The sequence below is a fragment of the Nerophis lumbriciformis genome, linkage group LG33 (genome assembly GCF_033978685.3).
Source record: "Nerophis lumbriciformis linkage group LG33, RoL_Nlum_v2.1, whole genome shotgun sequence".
In the NCBI taxonomy this organism is placed as follows: Eukaryota; Metazoa; Chordata; class Actinopteri; order Syngnathiformes; family Syngnathidae; genus Nerophis; species Nerophis lumbriciformis.
Genome location: NC_084580.2, coordinates 21,807,501 through 21,833,339, shown reverse-complemented (window position 1 = coordinate 21,833,339; position 25,839 = coordinate 21,807,501). Strand labels below are relative to the sequence as shown.

At 37.7% G+C, this 25,839-nt stretch overlaps 5 protein-coding genes across 10 annotated transcripts in view; 4 read left to right on the top strand and 1 right to left on the bottom strand.

Moving 5' to 3' along the window:
- The window catches only part of LOC133575760 (uncharacterized), a 551,361-nt gene that overhangs the window by 227,135 nt on the left and 298,387 nt on the right, over positions 1 to 25,839 (bottom strand). The window lies entirely within an intron of this gene.
- Positions 1 to 25,839, top strand: part of LOC133575681 (uncharacterized) — a 515,078-nt gene that overhangs the window by 341,540 nt on the left and 147,699 nt on the right. The gene's annotated exons all lie outside the window — the stretch shown is intronic.
- Positions 1 to 25,839, top strand: part of LOC133575689 (uncharacterized) — a 302,477-nt gene that overhangs the window by 252,291 nt on the left and 24,347 nt on the right. The window contains exon 1 of one of the 6 annotated variants that reach the window (XM_061928438.2): positions 19,787 to 19,940. The exons of the other annotated variants lie outside the window; for them this stretch is intronic. The gene's annotated coding sequence lies outside the window, so the exon portion shown is untranslated. Of the gene's footprint in view, positions 1 to 19,786; positions 19,941 to 25,839 lie in introns of those variants that run through there. 6 annotated transcript variants of the gene reach the window in all.
- LOC133575685 (uncharacterized) overlaps positions 4,150 to 25,839 on the top strand; it is a 462,851-nt gene continuing 441,161 nt past the window's right edge. The window contains exon 1 of the mRNA XM_061928425.1: positions 4,150 to 4,360. The gene's annotated coding sequence lies outside the window, so the exon portion shown is untranslated. The remainder of the gene's footprint in view (positions 4,361 to 25,839) is intronic.
- Positions 4,394 to 13,167, top strand: LOC133575742 (uncharacterized). The gene is made up of 2 exons (XM_061928554.2): positions 4,394 to 4,629; positions 11,139 to 13,167. The coding sequence occupies exons 1-2, from the start codon at positions 4,528 to 4,530 to the stop codon at positions 12,339 to 12,341; spliced, it is 1,305 nt and encodes a 434-aa protein (XP_061784538.1). The 5' UTR covers positions 4,394 to 4,527; the 3' UTR covers positions 12,342 to 13,167.

The window sequence follows — 25,839 nt, the reverse complement described above, 5'->3', positions numbered from 1 at the left end:
TGTAAAAGTAAGAGCTCCACTGACTGCCATGATATCAACATGATATTGGTTCAAAAAGTTATACTGAATATTGTAAAACCCTTAACTTATATATGTAACCTATCATTCCAGAATGGCTGCTTTCCAAGTCAAATGAAAATGGCTAAGGTAACTCCGCTCTTCAAAAGTGACAGCAAACACGCTTTCACCAACTACAAACCAATCTCTCTTTTGCCTCAGTTCTCAAAACTATTAGAGAAACTATTTAAGTCTCGACTTGAATCTTTTCTTGAGAAGCATCATATAATCAATGACAGTCAGTATGGCTTCAGGTCCAAACGAACAACCTCAATGGCGATAACTGAAGCTATTGAAGAAATGACTAATGCACTGGAGCATAAAAGATATGCAGTTGGTATTTTTATTGATATAAAGAAAACCTTTGATACCATTAATCATTCAATTCTACTCAATAAAATGGGAAGATATGGAATTAGGGCGCTGGCTGGTGACTGGTTAAAAAGTTATTTAACAGGGAGGGTACAGTTTGTAAAAATGGGTCAATTTTTATCTGATACTCTTGGCATTGCTTTCGGTGTCCCCCAAGGGTCCGTGTTGGGGCCAAAACTGTTGAATGTATATATTAATGATATGTTTAATACATCCAAAGTACTGAAATGTATACTATTTGCAGACGTCACAAATATATTCTACAGTAGTGATGACTATAATGAGCTCATAAATACAGTAAACACAGAACTAAACATAGTAAAAAAATGGATGGACACAAATAAATGATCTTTGAATATAAATAAAACTAAGATAGTGATGTTTGGAAATCGCAACATAACGTCTGAACAGAAAATAAGTATTGATGGTACCCAAATTGAAATCGTAAATGAGAATACATTTTTGGGAGTAATAATTGATAGTAAACCATCATGAAAACCTCATGTCAGACACATTCAAACAAAAATCTCCAAAAGCCTCTCAATTATAAACAAAGCAAAACTATACCTCAATGAAAATGCACTCCGTACTCTATACTGCGCCTTGGTACTCCCATACCTTACATACTGTGTTGAAGTATGGGGGAATACTTACCACAACACAATTCATCCTCTGATCATATTACAGAAAAGAGCAGTGCGGATCATTCACAACGTTGGTTATTTAGAACATACTCATAATCTGTTTATGCAATCAAAGTTGCTCAAATTTGCTGACCTTGTTAAATATAATACATTAATTATCTTATATAAAGCATTTAACAAATTATTGCCGCCTAATCTACAACGTTTTTTTATAAGACGAGTGCAGGCTCATAACTTGAGAGGCTTTGGATATTTCTTATTGCCGAGAGCTCAAACCACTCGTAAACGTTTTTGTGTGTCTGTATGCGGAGTAAGACTATGGAACAATCTGGACTTACAACACAAGCAATGCCAAACTATTAATGGATTTAAACTATTATACAAACATGGGGTCTGGTTCAAATATAGAGATGAGGGTCTTTAATTTGACCTGCTGTTGTACTCCGTCTCAATGTTTCCTTATCATTATTGCTATGTTGTCTATTACCATTATTGCTATGTTGTCTATTACCATTATTGCTTTGTTGTCTATTACCATTATTGCTATGTTGTCTATTACCATTATTGCTATGTTGTCTATTACCATTATTGCTATGTTGTCTATTACCATTATTGCTTTGTTGTCTATTACCATTATTGCTATGTTGTCTATTACCATTATTGCTATGTTTTCTATTACTATTATTGCTATGTTGTCTATTACTATTATTGCTATGTTGTCTATTACCATTATTGCTATGTTGTCTATTACCATTATTGCTATGTTGTCGATTACCATTGTTGGTATGTTGTCTATTACCATTATTGCTATGTTGTCTATTACCATTGTTGGTATTTTGTCTATTACCATTGTTGCTATGTTGTCTATTACCATTGTTGGTATTTTGTCTATTACTATTATTGCTTTGTTGTCTATTACCATTATTGCTATGTTGTCTATTACCATTTTTGGTATTTTGTCTATTACCATTGTTGCTATGTTGTCTATTACCATTATTGCTATGTTGTCTATTACCATTGTTGGTATTTTGTCTATTACCATTGTTGCTATGTTGTCTATTACCATTGTTGGGATTTTGTCTATTACCATTGTTGCTATGTTGTCTATTACCATTGTTGGTATTTTGTCTATTACCATTATTGCTATGTTGTCTATTACCATTGTTGGTATGTTTAAAAAAAAAATTTAAATTTAAAAAAATTTAAATTTTTTTAATTTTTTTTAAAAATGTTTAAATTTTTTTTAATTTTTTTAAAAAAAATTAAAAAAATTAAAAGAAATTGAAAAAAATAAAAAATAAATTCAAAAAAATTAAAAAAAAGTTTAAAAAAAATACAAAAAATACAAAAAATGTTAAAAATGTTAAAAATTTTACAAAAATTAAATTTTTTTTTTAAAAAGTTAAAAAAATGTTTTAAATTTATAACAATTTTTTTAAGGTAAAACATGATTTTCAAGGTAAAAAATGAATTTCAAGATCAAAAAAAAATTTCAAGGTAACATTTTTTTTTCAAGGTAAAAAATGATTTTCAAGGTTAAAAATGATTTTCAAGGTAAAAAAAATGATTTTCAAGGTAAAAAAAATGTTTCAAGGTAAAACATTTTTTAAGGTTAAAAATGATTTTCAAGATGAAAAATGATTTTCAAGGTAAAAAATGATTTTCAAGGTAAAAAACGATTTTCAAGGTAAAAAATGATTTTCAAGGTAAAAAACATTATTCAAAGTAAAACATTTTTTTCAAGGTTAAAAATGATTTTCAAGGTAAAAATTTTTTTCAAGGTAAAAAATGATTTTCAAGGTAAAAAATGATTTTCAATGTAAAAAATGATTTTTAAGGTGAAAAAATTATTTTCAAGGTAAAAAAAAATTTCAAGGTAACATTTTTTTTCAAGGTAAAAAATGATTTTCAAGGTAAAAAATGATTTTCAAGGTAAAAAAAATGATTTTCAAGGTAAAAAAAATGTTTCAAGGTAAAACATTTTTTCAAGGTTAAAAATTATTTTCAAGGTAAAAAATGATTTTCAAGGTAAAAAAAAATTTTCAGGGTAAAATTTTTTTTCAAGGTTAAAAATGATTTTCAAGGTAAAAAAAAAATGTCAAGGTATATATTTTTTTTCAAGGTAAAAAATGATTTTCAAGGTAAAAAAAATGTTTCAAGGTAAAAAAAATTTTTCAAGGTTAAAAATGATTTTCAAGGTAAAAAAATGAATTTCAAGGTAAAAAATTTTTTTCAAGGTATAATTTTATTTTTTCAAGGTAAAAAATGATTTTCAAGGTAAAAATTTTTTTTCAAGGTAACATTTTTTTTTCAAGGTTAAAAATGATTTTCAAGGTAAAAAAAAATGATTTTCAAGGTAAAAAAAAAAGTCCGGCATTTTGAGTTAGGGTTGCGTGTATTTTCAATGTACGTTCAGGGTTAAGAAGGTTAAAAACACAACAAATTGTGTGTGCAGCAGCATTCGTGAGGGAGGGGCAGAGACAGAGACAGAGAGAGAGTTATGATAAACGCGCATGCATCGTCAGGCTCTGCTTTTTATCGATACATTTATCAGATTTAATTTTTTACTATCTATAGCAGGGGTGTCAAAAGTGTGCATTTTTGTAACATTTTCCTTGTTTTATTTGGCAAGTTGAAAGAACATGGCGCCAGTATGCTGTTTTTTCCCCCCAATAAAATACTGGAAAAGATAGAAATGTAGTGTGTCTCTTATATCCGATTATGAATCGATTAATCGAGGTAATAATCGACAGATTAATCGAAGTTACAGCCCTAGTTTTAATACATTGTAGGAAATACAATAGAGAAAGGGAAATACTGGGAAATAAGTTAGTGAAAGAGAAGGTTAGGGTAGTAGTGGAAGATATTTTAGGATTCCACTCAGAAAACGTAGGATACAAAACATTATATACATTTAAAAAAAAGACTGGGTTAAATAAAATAATATAGAGTAGGATTCCATCTCCGTCCACACTCCATATCAGTAGATGGCGGTAATGCGCACTACTAGGTTGCTTGTCAACCGCTATTAAACCAAAGAAGAAAAAGAAGAAGAACAATGTTGCGCATGCGTAGACTGATAGCGTCTCCATAACAAAAGTGTGGTGGTGACTGCAACAGAGCAGCGCAGTCTTATTAATTTACACGTCTGGTTGTTTATCGTATGGCATCTTATCGTGACAGGATAAACTAGACTCGTCTCAGTGAATGTTGAAGCATGTTCGGCTCGATAGGCAGGTTAGCTAGCTAGCTAGTTAGCTTAGCTAGCTAGTTAGCTTAGCTTGCTAGTTAGCTTAGCTTGTTAGCTGCTCACAAAGGTGAGGCGGACGTTATCAACACATCGCTAAGTAGAGATCAAGTGTGAGTGTAAAGAGTTGTGATTGTGTGAAAATGTGCATAAAATACAATTGCTGAGAGTTAGGTGAAGCTTCGACTAACTGCGGTGGGTTAAGAAATGCTAGAAAGAACGATAGCCGAATACGAGGAGGAAGATTATCCAACAAAAGAGGAGAAGGAGCGACAACATCAACTACTGGACGCTGATTTCACACAACAGGTTCGTTTACTTCTTACTCTCACATGTTTATTAACTTAGAGATGTCCGATAATGGCTTTTTTTGCCGATATTGTCCAACTCTTAATTACCGATTCCGATATCAACCGATACCGATATATACAGTCGTGGAATTAACACATTATTATGCCTAATTTTGTTGATGCATTAAACAATGTAACAAGGTTTTCCAAAAATAAATCAACTCAAAGTTATGGAAAAAAAGTGCCAACATGGCACTGCCATATTTATTATTGAAGTCACAAAGTGCATTATTTTTTGTCTGCTTTGCTGTCTCCATTGTTCATTGAACAAATTGCAAAAGATTCACCAACACAGATGTCCAGAATACTGTGGAATTTTGCGATGAAAACAGACGACTTAATAGCTGGCCACCATGCTGTCCCAAAATGTCCTCTATAATCCGTGACGTCACGCGCAGGCGTCATCATACCGAGACGTTTTCAGCAGGATATTTTGCGCAAAATTTAAAATTGCACTTTAGTAAGCTAACCCGTCCGTATTGGCATGTGTTGCAATGTTAAGATTTCATCATTGATATATAAACTATCAGACTGCGTGGTCGGTAGTAGTGGCTTTCAGTAGGCCTTTAAGAGAAGGAAACGGGCGATTGCAGCTATTCGGGATACAACACATTTCAGACGGGAACATAGCAATGTTGAGCGACGGTTTTGGATAAACCCTGGAATAACGGCAGCCTGGTGGAGGAAACGGCAAGAGAACTTTCGATTGTCCAGGTCAGCTGTGATTCTACTTAGTGCAAAACTTTGTCCATTTGTCGAAGGGGAGACGACAATGAAGACAAGAGAAGACTAAGAAAAATAGCGAATGCATTTGAACTGGCATAGCAGACTATCAGTTATTGTCCGCCATGTATGTCAAGCAATTACGCAACGTCTAGTTTTGTACTCCGTAACTATTGTGAAGCCATGAAGTGGTTGCGGCCGTCAAGTACGACCGCCAATTTCAGCCTTCAAGCACAGTGTCCTGTAGTTGGTTGAAAAATGTTTTTTTATCACATTGTTTACTTCCACACGTCCATTAAAGGTTTACTGTTAAAAGAAATGTGGCAATAGTTTACATTGAAACATAGAGTAAGAAGATTTTCCAAAAATAAATCAACTCAAAGTTATGGAAAAAAAGTGCCAACATGGCACTGCCATATTTATTATTGAAGTCACAAAGTGCATTATTTTTTTTTAACATGCCTCAAAACAGCAGCTTGGAATTCGGGACATGCTCTCCCTGAGAGAGCATGAGGAGGTTGAGGTTGAGGTTGGGGGGGGGGGGGTATATTGTAGCGTCCCGGAAGAGTTAGTGCTGCAAGGGGTTCTGGGTATTTGTTCTGTTGTGTTACGGTGCGGATGTTCTCTCGAAATGTGTTTTGTCATTCTTGTTTGGTGTGGGTTCACAGTGTGGCGCATATTTGTAACAGTGTTAAAGTTGTTTATACGGCCACCCTCAGTGTGACCTGTATGGCTGTTGACCAAGTATGCATGGCATTCACTTGTGTGTATAAAGAGCCGTAGATATTATGTGACTGGGCCGGCACGCAAGTGCAGTGCCTTTAAGGTACGCTCCCAATATTGTAGTTTGGGTGGAAATCGGGAGAAAGGTTGCCCCGGGAGATTTTCTTGAGGGGTACTGAAATTCGGGAGTCTGCCAGGAAAATCGGGAGGGTTGGCAAGTATGACTGGGACACGCAACTGCTCTGTACTTCTCCCTACGTCCGTGTACCGCTCCGTACAGCAGCATTTTAAAAAAGTCATAAATTGTACTTTTTGAAACCGATACCGATAATTCCCGATATTACATTTTAAAGCATTTGTCGACCATATTGCGTTTTGGACCAGTTGTTCCTCCCAGGGAATTCAAGTCACAAGTCGCTCCCAAGCTCTTTACGACACTTAAAGCTGAGTTGAAAAACCACCAGAGACAGAATAGGTATTTTGTAATATATTGGCAAAGCTTTGCAAATATACTTTCACAGAAACAGCATAGAACATTCGGATCGCCCCGCTAAAATGGTCTGTCTTCCCAACCCCAAAACCCCCTCTTTTCTTCCCTCTCCCTAGTCATAATACATGCACAACGTCTCCCTAGTCAAAATACATTCCAAAGAACTCAAGGTTAACACACACAGTTTACTTGCAGACAAAGCAGCAAGAGAAGAAATGGAAAACACGAGCTGTTTTCAAATATGACTATGAAATAAAAGAAGTACAACTTAAATTCGGATATATGTAAATATCTTCCTCCGACAGACATAATCGGACATGTCTAAACTTTATATGTCATCGTTAACAGCAGGGCTGCCAAGTATCAGGAAATGACAAGAGTATGAGACTTTAGTGGCATGGTGCGTTCCAAAAATATTTGGGCCTGTTTTAACATCGATATATTCCTTAAACAAATAATTATTTAGCCTAAGCCTCGTTTCAGCCACACTAAACCGGAGTTAAAGATTTCTCCTTCTCGGACAAATTTTTACACGGGTAAGTGTGCCGTCTATTTCTTGAATCTCCGGCTCTTAGCTTTGTATGAACTCATAGCTCGTTTACAAACTGAATTTTCGAGAGGAAGTGACGCAAGAAAGACCGCGCCCCACACAGGAAGTGACATCAGAAAGAATGCCCCACTGCCAGCTTCATAACAACCGGTTTCCACTCGGAGGTAAACACTATCAATCAGTCAGTCAGTCAATGTTTACTTGTATAGCCCTAAATCACGAGTGTCTCAAAGGGCTGCACAAGCCACAACGACATCCTCGGCTCAGATCCCACATTAGGGCAAGAAAAAACTCAACCCAATGGGATGACAATGAGAAACCTTGGAGGGGACCCCCAAGCCCCCTGGGCGACCGGTGCAATGGACGTCGAGTGGATCTAGCATAATATTGTGAGAGTCCAGTCCATAGTGGATCTAACATAATAGTGAGAGTCCAGTCCATAGTGGATCTAACATAATAGTGTGAGAGTCCAGTCCATAGTGGATCTAACATAATAGTAAGAGTCCAGTCCATAGTGGATCTAACATAATAGTGTGAGTCCAGTCCATAGTGGATCTAACATAATAGTGAGAGTCCAGTCCATAGTGGATCTAACATAATAGTGTGAGTCCAGTCCATAGTGGATCTAACATAATAGTGAGAGTCCAGTCCATAGTGGATCTAACATAATAGTGTGAGAGTCCAGTCCATTGTAGATCTAACATAATAGTGTGGAGTCCAGTCCATAGTGGATCTAACATAATAGTGTGAGAGTCCAGTCCATAGTGGATCTAACATAATAGTGAGAGTCCAGTCCATAGTGGATCTAACATAATAGTGAGAGTCCAGTCCATAGTGGATCTAACATAATAGTAAGAGTCCAGTCCATAGTGGATCTAACATAATAGTGAGAGTCCAGTCCATAGTAGATCTAACATAATAGTGCGAGAAATATGGAAGCGAGTCATCCAGACATGCCCGTGTTTCTCCTTCTTCTACATTTACAGGAGCTTTTGGAAATCACACATGAATACCTTAAAGGCCTACTGAAATGCGATTTTCTTATCGAAACGGGGATAGCAGGTCCATTCTATGTGTCATACTTGATCATTTCGCGATATTGCCATATTTTTGCTGAAAGGATTTAGTAGAGAACATCGACGATAAAGTTCGCAACTTTTGGTCGCTGATAAAAAAGCCTTGCCTGTACCGGAAGTAGCAGACGAGTAGCGTGACGTCACAGGTTGTGGAGCTCCTCACATCTGCACATTGTTTACAATCATGGCCACCAGCAGCGAGAGCGATTCGGACCGAGAAAGCGACGATTTCCCCATTAATTTGAGCGAGGATGAAAGATTCGTGGATGAGGAAAGTGAGAGTGAAGGACTAGAGGGCAGTGGGAGCGATTCAGATAGGGAAGATGCTGTGAGAGGCGGGTGGGACCTGATATTCAGCTGGGAATGACTAAAACAGTAAATAAACACAAGACATATATATACTCTATTAGCCACAACACAACCAGGCTTATATTTAATATGCCACAAATGAATCCCGCATAACAAACACCTCCCCCCTCCCGTCCATATAACCCGCCAATACAACTCAAACACCTGCACAACACACTCAATCCCACAGCCCAAAGTACCGTTCACCTCCCCAAAGTTCATACAGCACATATATTTCCCCAAAGTCCCCAAGGTTACGTACGTGACATGCACATAGCGGCACGCACGTACGGGCAAGCGATCAAATGTTTGGAAGTGTACTCACGGTACCGCGTCTGCGTATCCAACTCAAAGTCCTCCTGGTAAGAGTCTCTGTTGTCCCAGTTCTCCACAGGCCAATGGTAAAGCTTGACTGTCATCTTTCGGGAATGTAAACAATGAAACACCGGCTGTGTTTGTGTTGCTGCAGCCGCCCGCAATACACCGCTTCCCACCTACAGCTTTCTTCTTTGCTGTCTCCATTGTTCATTGAACAAATTGCAAAAGATTCACCAACACAGATGTCCAGAATACTGTGGAATTTTGCGATGAAAACAGACGACTTAATAGCTGGCCACCATGCTGTCCCAAAATGTCCTCTACAATCCGCGACGTCACGCGCTGGCGTCATCATACCGAGACGTTTTCAGCAGGATATTTCGCGCAAAATTTAAAATTGCACTTTAGTAAGCTAACCCGGCCGTATTGGCATGTGTTGCAATGTTAAGATTTCATCATTGATATATAAACTATCAGACTGCGTGGTCGGTAGTAGTGGCTTTCAGTAGGCCTTTAATGTAAGTGGAAATTAATCCAAAATAAATGAGAGCATTAACTTGATGTGCTTCGTGGAGGAACTTTGATAGTAGTTGTATTGATAAAATAGTACTCACGTCCGGACTGGAGCCTCCACATGAAACAAAAGCATACTTGCCAACACTCCCGGATTTTCCGGGAGACTCCCGAAATTCAGCGCCTCTCCCGAAAACCTACCGGGACAAATTTTCTCCCGAAAATCTCCCGAAATTCAGGCGGAGCTGGAGGCCACGCCCCCTCCAGCTCCATGCAGACCTGAGTGACGTGTTGACAGCCTGTTCACACATCCGCTTTCTCACAATATAAACAGCTAATGATCAAGGGCGAGTTCTTGGTTTCTTATGTGGGTTTATTGTTAGGCAGTTTCATTAACGTCCTCCCAGCGCGGCAACAACACACAACAACAGCAGTCAAGTTTTCGTCTACCTACCGTAAAGCAGTTCGTCTGCCGTAAACAGCAATGTTGTGACACTTTTAAACAGGACAATACTGCCATCTACTGTACATGCATATGTGACCCACCCATAATGTGTCACATTTTTGTGTTGATTTATTTATTTTATTTTGTGGTTTGAGTTCGTTTTTGGAGCTGTCATTACACATTTATCAGTATTCACATTGGTCAGTAGGGGGCAGTAGGGCGTTTCTTCCCAATTGAATGCTATCACCTGCAGACCGGAAGTGTCTTCTCATTCTGATGAGCGCGACCAGTCTGTGAACAATTGAAACGTCCTGTGTGCTTTTTCCTCCTGTATAACAGGTTAGTTTTGGTGAATCAACTCACTGAATAATATCCATGTGATCTTTATAAGTTTTAAGTACACATTCTGATGGTGGAGCCTAACTCTAAAGTGTTTGTGAATTTTAGTTTGTATTTGTGAATGAATCCAGTGCACAGTTGCAGTAATCAATACAAAAAGGCGACGTGAGTGCGCAATGTTTATATAGGAACTTCTGATCCTAATTCAGACTCCCAAATTAGAGCTCCCGTTTTCTTATTGATTTTATAGTGTATATTTGTATAATGTGTGTGTTCTGAAATAGTGACAGAGAATAGAACAAGGATGGACAATTCAACCCTTAACTCAACAATGAGTAGATGAGTGTTATGTGTGTGTATATGTGTAAATAAATGAACACTGAAATTCAAGTATTTATTTTATTTATTTATATATATATATATATATATATATATATATATGTAATAAAATATATATATTGCTAGAATTCACTGAAAGTCAAGTATTTCTTATATATATATATATATCTTAACCACGCCCCCAACCACGCCCCCGCCCCACCCCTGACCACGCCCCCCACCTCCCGAAATCGGAGGTCTCAAGGTTGGCAAGTATGAAGAAAAGTGAAGTTACATGAGAATAATATTGCTTAATATTTCATATATTAATTCAAGAGTATTTCTCCTTCGTACCAAAGTTGATGCAATGTTATTTTCCAAGGAACATTACGTAAATATCACGTGTGCATTGAGTAGCGCTATTGCTCTCGGTAAACAAAGCCTTCCAATACGGCTGCCGGCATGCATTGTGGGATACTTTAGCAATAAATCTCTCTTTTGTCGACAAATTAATATGTTTTTTTGTCGACAATGTTGTCGCAATCATAATGCTGGTGCGGGACAATGTCTCATGTGACTCGTCAATGCTGGAATTTTCTAAAGCATGTGTTTTTTCCTCTTGCAGATGTCTGTGTGGAACATATTCTCCCTGAGCAGCGGGAGCGGAACTCAAGCATGGAGCAGGCGGAGCCACAACCCCCCCCACATAAAAGAGGAAGATGAGCGACAGCCCTGCAACATTGAAGGTAAGGAGCCACGGCTTCCACATTCTAAAGAGGAAAAGGAGGAGCCAAAGCCCCTTCACTTCAAAGAGGACGATGGGGAGATACAGCCACCTGATGTTAAAGAAGAAGAGGAGGAACACAGCATCAGTCAGGAGGGAGAGCATATTGAAGGACTGGTGGAGTTCCCAGTGACTGGTGTCCCTGTGAAGAGTGAAGATGATGAGGTCAAAGGTGAAAGTGAGGAGAAGAGCAGCAGCTCAACACAACACATGACAACAGAAGCTGATGGAGACCACTGTGGAGGATCACAAGCAGACAAGCTCTTAGCTCCACTATCAGATGGTGAGGACACAACGTCACACTCTCCCGACACTGACGATGAAGACTCTAAAGATGATAAGACATGTCACACTGACAACACGCACTTGAAATGTTCTCACTGTGACAAAACCTTCAAATACCGTAGTTATCTGAAAAGACACGTGAGAAGACACACTGGAGAAAAACCATTCATGTGCTCAGTTTGCAGGACACCGTTCTCTCAAAAGGAAACGTTGGTAAGACACGGAAGAATGCACACTGGCGAAAAGCCTTTCATCTGTTCATTCTGTGGTAAAAGTTTTGTACAAAGTCAACATTTGCAAATACACACGAGAATACACACTGGAGAAAAAACGTGTTCGTGTTCAGTCTGTGGTCAAGGTTTTACACGAAGTCAGTGTTTGAAAAGACACATGAGAGTGCACACAGGAGAGAAACCTTTTCCCTGTTCAGTTTGTGGCAAAGGTTTTACGCAAAGGACCGGTTTGAAAGTGCACATGAGAATACACACCGGTGAAAAACCGTATTCCTGTTCGACCTGCAACAAAAGCTTTGCCGACGGATCAAAACTTATAAAACACACGAGAACACACACTGGTGAAAAATTGCAGTCCTGTTCAATCTGCAACAGAAGCTTTTGTGACCGACCAAACCTTGTAGCACACATGAGAACACACACAGGAGAGAAAGTGTTGAGTTGCAGTGTGTGTGGTGAAAGATTCTCTTATAAGTACCAGTGTAAGAAACACAAGTGTGCTGGTGAGAACAGCAGCAGCAAATGAAACTGCAGGATTTGAAATAAACTGTCAAGACTTTAATTCAGGGGTGTCAAACTCAAATGTAAAACTGAACAAAGCCGCGGGCCAAGGTTGAACAAATTAACCTTTTTGATAGGGACCCAAACAAGTTTTGCATTAAATATTGAACAAGCAAGGCTTATATAACTTTATAGTGACATGCAAAATCCAGTTTCAAATAATAATAATTAAAAAAATATCAATGGCATATCAAATACAATTTAAATAAAAATTGAATGCCTCTTTTCTATTTGGAGCCTTCTGAGGTAAATATCAACATTAACTTTTTCCACAGGCTAATAAATTTGAAAACAAAATAACAATGAATAAACCAACCATTCAGGACTTTAAACTGCTCAGTTTGCAACACACTGATCTAATCTGATGTGCCCAAGCCATCTTAGATACCTGCCATCTTTTCTTGGATGCTAGTTCATTAATGTCGGGGCTCAGGCTTTGAGCTGAGGCAACCTTCATTATCGAACGAAGGTGTTAATCAGTCATTATATCTCGTATTCCACAGTCTTGGGGGCGTGCCTTACAGGCACTGCTTTTAACGTCCTCTACGAGCTGACGTCACGTCCGCTTTTCATCCTTTCTAACAACGTGCCCGCCCAGTCACAAGATATGAGCAGCTCCTGTACGCACACATATGCGAATGCAACGCATACTTCATCAACAGCGATACAGGTTTCACTGAGAGTGGCCGTATAAGCAACTTTAACATTGTTAGAAATATACGCCACACTGTGAATCCACACCAAACAAGAATGACAAACACATTTAGGGAGAACATCCGCACAGTAACACAACAGAACAAATACCCAGAACCCTTTGCAGCACCAACTCTTCTGGAACGCTACAATATTTTATATTATTGACAGGCATGGTATAGGCTGAAGTAACATCAGCTTTTTTTTGCATACCATTATATTATTATTTTTTTAAATGTGTTTTAAAAAATCTGGACAGTACAAAATGTTACATACAATAAATATTGTATTTCTATACAACATAGACCATCACAATTTTGTTTAGTACTTAATCTTGTTTTGTAAATGTTTTAAAAATCAATGAAGTGTGTTACATAATATATTTTTTCATTGAAAATGATTCCGTAGATGAACTCCTTTTGTATGACATACATATTTGTTTATACTTTTGCTTTTGAGTGCACATAAATCCCTCTTAGTTCATATGTACTGGTTCACATCCGAAACATCTTCTGGACCACTTCTGGAAGCATATTATTATTTACTTTATACATCATTTGACAAGTTGTGTTTTATGCAAGACCATTTACTATTAAAATGTGTGACTTTATGAATCATTTGTTAAGTCTCTGTAATCCGTTTTATTATCTTTATTCTCATTTGTAATATGATGATTGTTTTGTGTCCCCTGACCTTCATGCAATAAGCAATGTGTGCTTCAACAAAAGTTGGGTACAATAAATGTTTGTAATATTTGTTGAGTATGTATTTTGTTCTATTTTAAAACATTGTGAAGCTGAGTTATCTCGATGAAGAAAAAGAGAAGCGGCAGATCAACTGGGCCAAAAACAAAAATGGAGCTGTTTAAAGGCAAGGGTGTATAAATGAGTTTTAAGATAGGACTTAAATGCTTCTACTGAGGTAGCATCTCTAACTGTTGTTGCTAGGGTATTCCAGAGTACTGGAGCCCAAATAGAAAACGCTCTAAAGCCTGCAGACTCTTTTTGGGCTCTGGGAATCACTAATAATCCGGAGCTCTTGGAACACAGATTTGTGACTGGGACATATGGTACGACATATTCAGCAAGATAGGATGGAGCTAGACCAGGGGTGTCAAACTCGTTTTCATTGGGGGGCCACATCACAATTATGGCTGCCCTCAGAGGGCCATTTGTAACAGTGAATAATATAAATTGCTTCATTACACAATTATTTGTTACATATTTTTACGTACACTGTAAGAAAATCATGTAGATTTTAGAGTAAAGTTTAGCTGCCGAAACGTTACCATAAAATGTACAATTTTTCTACAATGTGTACTGTAAATGTAAATGAAAAACACTGTATAATCTACGGTTGTTGTTTTTACGGTGTATTACTGTAAATGGAAAAATAAAATGTTTTTAGTTTCATGTTTTTACGGTAAAATTCTGGCAACTGAGCTACCAGTTTTTACTGAAAAATAATTTTTACAATATACAAATTGATAAGTTGCTTCAAAATCATGAGTCATGCAGATATTTAAATACTTATTTTGATGTTAGTTTGGAATGTGTGATAATATATTTGTTGCAATATTACATTAAGTTTAAAATATATGACTGTGGATGGGGGGCGTGGCCTGCGGACCTGCAGCGAAGCGGGGTGTGCAAGTCTTCCACAAGTTGCAATTTGTGGAAGACTTGCGCTTCCGGGTTCTTCGGACCACCAATGACCAAGTTGATTTTCAAGAAAAAAAATGATTTTCAAGGTAAAAGTTGATTTTCAAGGTAAAAAATTATTTTCAAGGTAAAAGTTGATTTTCAAGGTAAAAAATTATTTTCAAGGTAAAAGTTGATTTTCAAGAAAAAAAAGATTTTCAAGGTAAAAGTTGATTTTCAAGAAGAAGAAAAAAGATTTTCAAGGTAAAAAATGATTTTCAAGGTAAAAGTTGATTTTCAAGGTAAAAGTTGATTTTCAAGGTAAAAAAATGATTTACAAGGTAAAAGTTGATTTTCAAGAAAAAAAAGATTTTCAAGGTAAAAGTTGATTTTCTAGAAAAAAAAAGATTTTCAAGGTAAAAGTTGATTTTCAAGGTAAAAGTTGATTTTCAAGGTAAAAGTTGATTTGAAAAAAAAAAATTCAAGGCAAAAGTTAATTTTCAAGGTAAATAATGATTTTCAAGAAAAAAAAATATTTTCAAGGTAAAAAATGATTTTCAAGGTAAAAGTTGATTTTCAAGAAAAAAAATGATTTTCAAGGTAAAAAATGATTTTCAAGGTAAAAAATGATTTTCAATGTAAAAGTTGATTTTCAAGGTAAAAAATGATTTTCAAGGTAAAAGTTGATTTTCAAGGTAAAGATTTTCAAGGTAAAAAAGATTTTTAAGGTAAAAGTTGATTTTCAGGGAAAAAAACGATTTTCAAGGTTAAAAAAAAGATTTTCAAGGTAAAAGTTGATTTTCATGGTAAAAAATGATTTTCAAGAAAAATAATGATTTTCAAGGTAAAAGTTGAATTCCAAGAAAAACAATAATTTTCAAGGTAGTTGAGTTGAGTTGAGTTTGAGTTTATTTCGAACATGCAAGTATACAACATGATACATCACAATCTCCAGTTTCTCTTTTCAACATGTTCGAAAAGGAGTAGGAAGAAGCAAAGCTTATTTAATCCTACCCCTTTTCTTTTACATGACAGTTGCTAAAACTTTTGTTCACTTCCTGTTCTCAATTTATTCACAATATACTCCATAAGTAATCACAATAAAATAAGTAAATAAATAATAATTGGTGAAGTAAGTTACATTTCATATGTTGAGATAAGTAAGATTATTTTGTGAGTGAAAGAATGAAAGAATGGATGAGTTAAATAAATTCAGAATGTTTATCATGGTTCTTCTTCTTTGTACTTTGTAAACACTTTAAGTTTGAAGAGTTTCTTGAAGTGGATCATATTAGTACATTGTTTGATTGCTTTGCTTAATCCATTCCATAATTTAATTCCACATACTGATATACTGAAGGTCTTAAGTGTTGTACGTGCATACAAATGTTTTAAATTACATTTCTCTCTAAGATTATATTTCTCCTCTTTTTTTGAGAAGAATTGTTGTATATTCTTGGGTAGCAGGTTATAGTTTGCTTTGTGTATAATTTTAGCTGTTTGCAAATTCACTATGTCGTAGAATTTCAGAATCTTTGATTCAATAAATAAAGGATTTGTGTGTTCTCTATATCCAACATTATGTATTATTCTAACTGATCTTTTTTGTAACACCGTTAATGAATGAAGTGTACTTTTGTAATTATTTCCCCATATTTCTGCACAATAACTCAGATATGGTAACACTAGTGAGCAGTAGAGAATATGAAGTGATTTTTTGTCTAGAACATGTTTTGCTTTATTCATTATTGACGTGTTTCTTGCTACTTTATGTTGTATATTTTTTACGTGAGATTTCCAGTTCAATTTATCATCAATCATTATACCTAGAAATTTGGTTTCATTTACTCTTTCAATTTCTATTCCGTCTATTTGTATTTGTGTTTGACTTTCTCTTCTACTGTTACCAAATAGCATTATTTTAGTTTTACTGAGATTCAACGATAGTCTGTTTTTGTCAAACCATCTTTTTAATTTGTTAATTTCTTCTGTTATTATTTGTAGTATCTTCTGTGTGTTCTCTCCTGAACAAAACGCTGTTGTATCATCCGCAAATAATACTAACTTTAAATCTTTTGTAACTTTACAAATGTCATTTATATATAGATTGAATAATTTAGGTCCTAGTATTGATCCCTGAGGTACACCACAGGATATATTTAGCGTTGTAGAGGTGTGTTCGCCTACCTTCACGTATTGTTTCCTGTTCATTAGATAACTTCTTATCCAGTTTAAGACTAACCCTCTGATGCCATATCGTTCTAGTTTTTTGATTAAAATATTGTGATTAATTGTGTCAAATGCTTTAGTTAGATCCATAAAAACTGCTGCCGCACATTTTTTATTATCTATAGCATTGGTAATTTCTTCTGTAATTTCAATTAAAGCCATCGAAGTTGAAACATTAGCTCTGTATCCATATTGATTTTCTTCGAGTATTCTATTTTTATTTATGAAACTCTCTAATCTGTTATTGAACAGTTTTTCAATGATTTTAGAAAATTGTGGAAGTAAGGAAACAGGTCTATAGTTTGTAAATTGATGTTTGTCGCCAGTCTTGTAAATTGGTGCAACTTTAGCTATTTTCATTTTGTTTGGAAATGTACCTGTTTGAAATGATAGGTTACTAATATACATTAATGGTCCTGAGATCTCTTCAATAACCTTTTTTATCGTTTCCATATCAATTTCATTACAATCAGTTGAAGTCTTGGATTTACATTTTTTCACGATTGTAACTATTTCCTCCTGTGTCACATTACTGAGGAACATGGAGTTGGGATTTCGCTCTATGGTATCATTATAGTCCTCAATTGAAACTGGGTCTGGAATCCTTTCTTCCAATTTTGGTCCAATATTTACAAAATAATTATTGAAGCTTTCAACTACTTCCTTTATGTTGTCATTTTTTTTATTTCCGTCTAAGAAGTATTGAGGGTAGTCCCTCTTAGTGCCATTTTTAATAATGCTATTGAGGATGCCCCATGTTGCTCTCATATTAGTTTTGTTCTTGTCCAATAATTCACTGTAATATTCTTTTCTACATAATCGTAGTATGTATGTTAACTTGTTTTTATACTTTTTGTACTTAATTTCTGCCTCTGTAGTTCTTTGTGCTATAAATTTCCTATATAGTGTATTCTTCTTCTTACAAGCATTTTTTAATCCTTTTGTCATCCATGGTTGATTATTCTTTCTCTGCTTATTACTGAGTTGTATCCATGGACAATGTTTGTTATAAAGTATTATGAACTTGTTTAAGAAATGTTCATATGCTTCATCAACCTCATTTTCATTGTACACATTGTCCCAATCTTGCTTTTGTAGCTCAATTTTGAAAGCAATCATCCTCTTCTCTGTGCACAGTCTTCGAAATGTCCTTTTGTCTTCCATATTCTTCTTGTAGTTTCCATCATATATTGTAAAAACTGGCAGATGATCACTAACATCGGTTATAAGTAGACCACTTGTAGTGTTATTATCAAAATCATTGGTAAAAATATTATCAATAAGCGTGGCACAGTGTCCTGTAATTCTGCTTGGCTTTGTGATTTTAGGATATAAACTGATGCTGTACATTGTATCAATGAAGTCTAAGGTAAAAAATAATTTTCAAGGTAAAAGTTGATTTACAAGGTAAAAAATGATTTTCAAGGTAAAAAATGATTTTCAAGGTAAAAGTTGATTTTAAAGGTAAAAAAAGATTTTCAAGGTAAAAGTTGATTTTCAAAAAAAAAAAAAAGATTTTCAAGGTAAAAGTTGATTTTCAAAAAAAAAAACGATTTTCAAGGTAAAAGTTGATTTTCAAGGTAAAAAATGATTTTCAAGGTAAAAGTTGATTTTCAAGATAAAAAATGATTTTCAAGGTATAAGTTGATTTTCAAGGTAAAAAATGATTTTCAAAGTAAAAAATGATTTTCAAGGTGAAAGTTGATTTTCAAGAAAAAAAAAGATTTTCAAGGTAAAAAATGATTTTCAAGGTAAAAAATGATTTTCAATGTAAAAGTTGATTTTCAAGGTAAAAAATGATTTTCAAGGTAAAAGTTGATTTTCAAGGTAAAGATTTTCAAGGTAAAAAAGATTTTTAAGGTAAAAGTTGATTTTCAGGGAAAAAAACGATTTTCAAGGTTAAAAAAAAGATTTTCAAGGTAAAAGTTGATTTTCATGGTAAAAAATGATTTTCAAGAAAAATAATGATTTTCAAGGTAAAAGTTGAATTCCAAGAAAAACAATAATTTTCAAGGTAAAAAATAATTTTCAAGGTAAAAGTTGATTTACAAGGTAAAAAATGATTTTCAAGGTAAAAGTTGATTTCCAAGGTAAAAAATGATTTTCAAGGTAAAAGTTGATTTTAAAGGTAAAAAATGATTTTCAAGGTAAAAGTTGATTTTCAAAGTAAAAAATGATTTTCAAGAAAAAAAAACGATTTTCAAGGTAAAAGTTGATTTTCAAGGTAAAAAATGATTTTCAAGGTAAAAAATGATTTTCAAGGTAAAGTTGATTTTCAAGATAAAAAATGATTTTCAAGGTATAAGTTGATTTTCAAGGTAAAAAATGATTTTCAAAGTAAAAAATGATTTTCAAGGTGAAAGTTGATTTTCAAGAAAAAAAAAGATTTTCAAGGTAAAAAATTATTTTCAAGGTAAAAGTTGATTTTCAAGAAAAAAAAATATTTTCAAGGTAAAAGCTGATTTTCAAGAAAAAAAAATATTTTCAAGTTCAAAGTTGATTTCCAAGGTAAAAAATGATTTTCAAGGTAAAAGTTGATTTTCAAGAAAAAAAATTGACAGGCTCCTCCAGGGTTACAACAATGTTTTATTTTGTAGTAAATTGTCTTTCTGCTTTGCAGCAATTGTCTTTGTTTCCTCAGTCTCGCTCTCGCTTGGCTCGTGCTCGTGCCCCCTTCTCCTTCCCGGCTGCTGCCTTTAGCAGAGCGACAGGTGATTAGATAAACACGCCCAGGTGGGCCATCAACGCACCTGTTGCTGATCTCGAAGCCGGTCCTGGCACACCCCGCTTCGCTGCAGGTCAGCAGGCCACGCCCCCGTCCACAATGACATTGCATACAGTACATGCATTTTTTTCTGTCAAAATAGAAAGTCGACTACATATAGAAAACAAATAGACACATGGTAATTCCAAGCCTTTGCGGGCCACATCAAATTAGGTGTGGGCTAGACCGTGGGGCAGGTGGTCCCTTGTCCCCTGGAAGCGGCAGGAGCAGGGTGCAGGTAAGAATCTATTTTAATTCCACAAGGCAAGGAAAAACAAAATCAAACTTTGACGCTAGCATAGGGTGGAATCAAAAACATAGACAGTCGCCAAGGGCGAATAACATGAAAGTCTTGGCGTGGAAAAAAAGACGTAAAGGGTCTGTTTGCAACAGTTACGCTGATGTCTAGAGGGCGCTAACTTTCCATTGTATTTGGAGCGTTATATCCCGCCCTCTTCCAAAAACAAAATGCTCTTGCTACTCAAGTGCTAGCATGCTACAGTTAGCTTTGCTAACTTTTCCACTTTTTTCGCAGCCATAAACCTTGGCTTGTGACATATGCTAACGATTAATATGCTAATGCCATTAAAAATATCAATTTCATCATCTTTTGGAATGCAGTCGAACCGCTTGTGTCTGCAGCGATCACTTTGTAAAAGGTTTGAGAAACTTTGTGTGACGCAATCGAGTTATATAAGAGGTGTTTGATAGCGGAACTAAACGGAAATAAATGATGCCGTTAGTTTTGTTGTTGTATTGTGGTTGCTATGCCTAAACATAACGAGAAGACCTGCTTGTGTAAATAAACTAACTTCATGTTAAGTCCTAGTGATAAATATTGGGATTGTTGGTACAGCAGGGATTGATTTATGACCCACTGAGGCAGTGCACGTGGCCCCTAGAAGAGGGTGTGGCCTAAACCGGAAACAGAAAACGTCATATCCGTCTACCATTTTAATTTTGTAGTTATTTTAAGCTTTCCGCCATTTTAGTTGTAGTACCTACAGCAGTTATTCCGTTTTAAAGGGTTAACCCAACTCTCTCAAATGTGTTATTTAATTTGATTACAGTGATTTATCATTTTTTAATTCACATTATTATTTTTAGTCAAAGTAAATAGAGGATTCTAGTTGATTTCTATGTAACGTGTATAAATACTTTGATTATTTGAGTGAAATTCCTGCTAAAGTATGTATATTGTTTTGTTATGCAATGAGAGGTCCAATTGCGCCATCTGCTGGTAACTAAAAGTCTATAAATATGACCGCAAACCGGAAGCTGTTAGCAGACTTCCTGCACTCTGCTAATGGTAAGCCACTGTCTAATATTGCTCTGCAAAGTGTTATAAATTACACTAAAGCGGACATAAGATTTATTGTAAGTTATTTAACAGCAGTTGAAATACTATGTTGTGGAATTTTCGTTTTGAATTGGTTGTTGCTCACGTTAGATGTATTACTATTTTGCACTGAAGTCGATATTATTTCCCCCCCTGTAGACATCGAAACCAGCAGAGGTGCTAACCACATATTGTGTGTATGTGCGTTGTGATCACTTTTTGCAGCTTATAATTGTTGCACTATGTGCGTTACTTTTATGTGTCAAAACGTTCATATTTAAATTTGTATTGAACGCCATTTTAACATGGGAACAACGTGGTCTGTCATATTTGCTAGTCACCACTAGAGGGTGCTAAAAGTCCATTTAATTATTTGTGTCATGTCACGTCTTGTGTTGTAATTTGTATTTATCTATTTTCTATTTCATAAATATGTAAAAAAGGATGATGTTGGTTAAAAAAACAAGTTAAAAATGTGTTGTATTGAATTAATTGTAATACCAGTAAAGATAAAAGCAAGTTAAAACCACTATACGATCACACGAAAAAAGTATACTGTCAAAAACCATTGTATTAAAGGGGAACATTATCACCAGACCTATGTAAACGTCAATATATACCTTGATGTTGCAGAAAAAAGACCATATATTTTTTTAACCGATTTCCGAACTCTAAATGGGTGAATTTTGGCGAATTAAACGCCTTTCTAATATTTGCTCTCGGAGCGATGACGTCACAACGTGGCGTCACATCGGGAAGCAATCCGCCATTTTCTCAAACACCGAGTCAAATCAGCTCTGTTATTTTCCGTTTTTCCGACTGTTTTCCGTACCTTGGAGACATCATGCCTCGTCGGTGTGTTGTCGGAGGGTGTAACAACACGAACAGGGACGGATTCAAGTTGCACCAGTGGCCCAAAGATGCGAAAGTGGCAAGAAATTGGACGTTTGTTCCGCACACTTTACCGACGAAAGCTATGCTACGACAGAGATGGCAAGAATGTGTGGATATCCTGCGACACTCAAAGCAGATGCATTTCCAACGATAAAGTCAAAGAAATCTGCCGCCAGACCCCCATTGAATCTGCCGGAGTGTGTGAGCAATTCAGGGACAAAGGACCTCGGTAGCACGGCAAGCAATGGCGGCAGTTTGTTCCAGAGGTGGGACCAAGTCATTGTTTTGCAAGTCACAAGTAAGTCTCAAGTCTTTGCCCTCAAGTCCGAGTCAAGTCCCGAGTCAAGACAGGCAAGTCCCGAGTCAAGTTCAAAGTCAAGACTGGAAAGTCTCAAGTCAAGTTCCAAGTCCTGCATTTTGAGTTTCGAGTCCTTTCAAGTCCTTTTAACCACAGACTAATATATTAACACAGATTGTGTATGATTTTCAAACGCTGTATTTATTTATTAAAACAAGTGCATTTTAAATTGTGCTGACATTGCACTTTATAATAGCACTATTAACCAGTCATTTTAAACATTTAACTCATTCCTTCACAGAATAAACACATTGAAAAATAAAGTGCAAATGTACTTATTTGTACAAAAGTGTTAACATTGAAAAAACATGACATATATGTGAACATAACCAAAAAGTAGTACTTTTTATATGTCAGGGCTCTATGCTGCATTGTAGAGATGCGCGGTTTGCGGACACAACCACGGAGTCCGCGGATTATCCGCGGATCGGGCGGTTGAAATAAAAAAAAATTAGATTTTATCCGCGGGTCGGGTCGGGCGGTTGAAATAAAAAAAAATTAGATTTTAAATAGATTCAGGCGGGTGGCAGTTAAACCAATTCGGAAATATATATACATAGTTAAATGTTGTTACCCACATACGAAAAACGAGCAGGCACCTGCAGCATATGCCACAACAGAAGAAAAAAAAAAAGAGATGGACACTTTTACGGAGCGGAGAAGGGACGCCTCGCCAGGGTCCGGGGCCGAGGCCCCTTCCCCCGAGAGGGCCCCACCGGGAGCCGTAGCTGAGGTGATCCGTGAGAAGGGCCCGACGCACGTCCAGGGTCACCACCACGCCCACCGCACGACACCCCGCCTCGTCCGCCTTCGCCGCGGCCGGCGTCACGCGCAGCAGGTAAGCAGCTTACCTGCCCGCCACCCCCGTGGCCGGCGGCTCGTAACAGGGGTCACTCCGCGCGCTCCGCCCGCGCAGCTTACCTGCCCGCCACCCCCGTTGCCGGGGGCGCGTAACATGGGGCACTCCGCGCGCAGTGCGCTCACGAAAGGGGTGGGGCTCACCCTGGTCAGCCGAGTGGGCCACTTTTGGTAAGCAGAACTGGCGCTGCGGGATGAACCGAACGCCGGGTTAAGGCGCCCGATGCCGACGCTCATCAGACCCCAGAAAAGGTGTTGGTTGATATAAACAGCAGGACGGTGGCCATGGAAGTCGGAACCCGCTAAGGAGTGTGTAACAACCCACCGGCCGAATCAACTAGCCCTGAAAATGGATGGCGCTGGAGCGTCGGGCCCATACCCGGCCGTCGCCGGCAGCGAGAGCCGCGAGGGCTAGACCGCGACGAGTAGGATGGCCGCCGCGGTGCGCGCTGAAGCCTCAGGCGCGAGCCCGGGTGGAGCCGCCGCGGGTGCGAGGGACATCGCACCTCCACGCGCTTGGAGGTGCGCTCAGCGCAGCTCCCAGATGATTGCGCACTGGTGTGCGTCTGGGCCGTGACAGCGTGGCACGCATTGAATGTCTGTGCTACATTGGATCAGTCTCCTTTCTTTAACAGGCAAAAGCTTTATAACGTCACTAATGCCTTGCATCGTCTATATTAGATATATTACAACAGGCGGGTGCGGGCGGGTGCGGTGTTAATTAAATGTTAATTCGGGTGGTTGCGGATGGTTGACGACTTTTGTGATGCGGTTGCGGATGAAATAATTGCCTATTCGCGCATCTCTACTGCATTGCATTTGCAAAAGACCAAATCAGCCAAGAGTCTGTCAGTCATTTGTGCACGATGGGGGCGTAGTATGATGCCACCATGGCTGAAAACTCGCTCCACTGGAGGCAGGCACTGCCAAGACTCTCATGGCCACTCGGAACAGTGAAGGAAGAGTCTTCATGTTCAATGCCCAGAACAAAAGGGCATTCTATCCTTCAGCTATGTCAAGGTAGTGACTTAGCTGTAGTGCTGGAGTAATCCCAACATCCTTCTTCTGTCTCTTGTGGTAAGCAGCAAACAGCCCTTCTCTTTCTCCAAGGTCCCCTTGCTCTTCTTCATCAACAAGAGACGCAGGTTGCTCAGTCTCTGCAGCATCTTGCAGGATCAATTCTGGTAAACATGTAAAAACAATAGCAGAAACAAAAGAGACCTTATCATTACCATTTGTGTTGGTGATGCAGTGTGCAAGACTGAAATACTTAATTATTGCTGCAGTCAGTTAGATCAGATTATGAGGAAAAAAGTCACATTAGACTCAGTTACATTTACCTTTAACCTGTTGTGCCACCTCTGCCTTGACGTCACGACTGACCAGCACATGGGGCTCCACCCACAACAGAGAAAAGGCTGGATCCAAGGCAGCTGCTTTGAGGTAGACTGGATCTGAAAAGGGAGCAGTGATCCCATCTTGTGTCCTGGCCATTTTCACATTGATGAAGATTCCAAGAAATCTTTTGTTCAGGGATATCTGGAGACTTCTGACCAGGCCGCTCAGGAAACAGACCTGAGGCTCCAGTTTCTCAAGGTGGTGGTTGAGGGACAAGATGGATGGAACAACAGCACTGATTGTGATGACCTTCTCCCCCTGTGTCAAATCAGTTGCTTCTCCAAATGGCTTCAAGATGTCCACCAACTCTTCCAACAGATTCCACTCCCGTGCTGTGAATGACAACTCCCTGTGCCCAGCCTTTTCTAGAACAGCACAGAGCCTTACTTGATTGCACAGGAGAACAGCCTTCACTTGCCTCAGTGTTGAGTTCCATCTTGTGTTGACTGCAGCAGGGATGCCTTTCTGTTCCCCAAATTCAGCATCAAACATATCTTTGAATGTTGTGCTTGTGTGCAGCAGTGAGCTGAGTTTAGATAACTTCGAAAGAGAAGGAGATACCACTTTTGTTTCTTTCAAACCATCTCCCACCATCAGCTGAAGAGTGTGCGCAAAACACTGCAAGCGCTTTTTCTTTGTCATAGCAACATCTACCGTTTGCTGATCTTCCACGGTTAAATCACACCAGAGCTCAGGGTCATCAAGATGATCTCCATCATCGTCATCCTCTTGTTCACTGGGGAAGCACACAGTGAATGCTTTTCGCATGTTAGCAGCATTGTCACTAATAATGTAGTCCAGTTTAGCTTTAATGTTGTATTCATCACATATTGCCTCAAATTTGTCAGATTCGTTCAGCTGTATGTGAGCCTTTGAAGCGCTCACAAGCCAAGAGATTGGACTTGAGCTGTATCCTCTCTGCCTCTTTGTCCATCCAGTGCACAGTGACACCGAGGAATCCGCTCATCTTTCGGTCAGACCAAATGTCCACACTACGCCAAGGCTGCCCTTTGTCACCGATTCTGTTCATAACTTTTATGGACAGCATTTCTAGGCACAGTCAAGGCGTTGAGGGGATCTGGTTTGGTGGTTGCAGGATTAGGTCTCTGCTTTTTGCAGATGATGTGGTCCTGATGGCTTCATCTGGCCAGGATCTTCAGCTCTCACTGGATTGGTTCGCAGCTGAATGTGAAGCGATTGGGATGAGAATCAACACCTCCAAGTCCGAATCCATGGTTCTCGCCCGGAAAAGGGTGGAGTGCCATCTCCGGGTTGGGGAGGAGATCTTGC

Coding starts and splice junctions, on each gene's coding strand:
- LOC133575742 (XM_061928554.2), top strand. CDS start 4,528: ATGCTAGAAAGAACGATAGCCGAATACGAGGAGGAAGATTATCCAACA. Junction 4,630..11,138: donor ACGCTGATTTCACACAACAG/GTTCGTTTACTT, acceptor TTCCTCTTGCAG/ATGTCTGTGTGGAACATATT.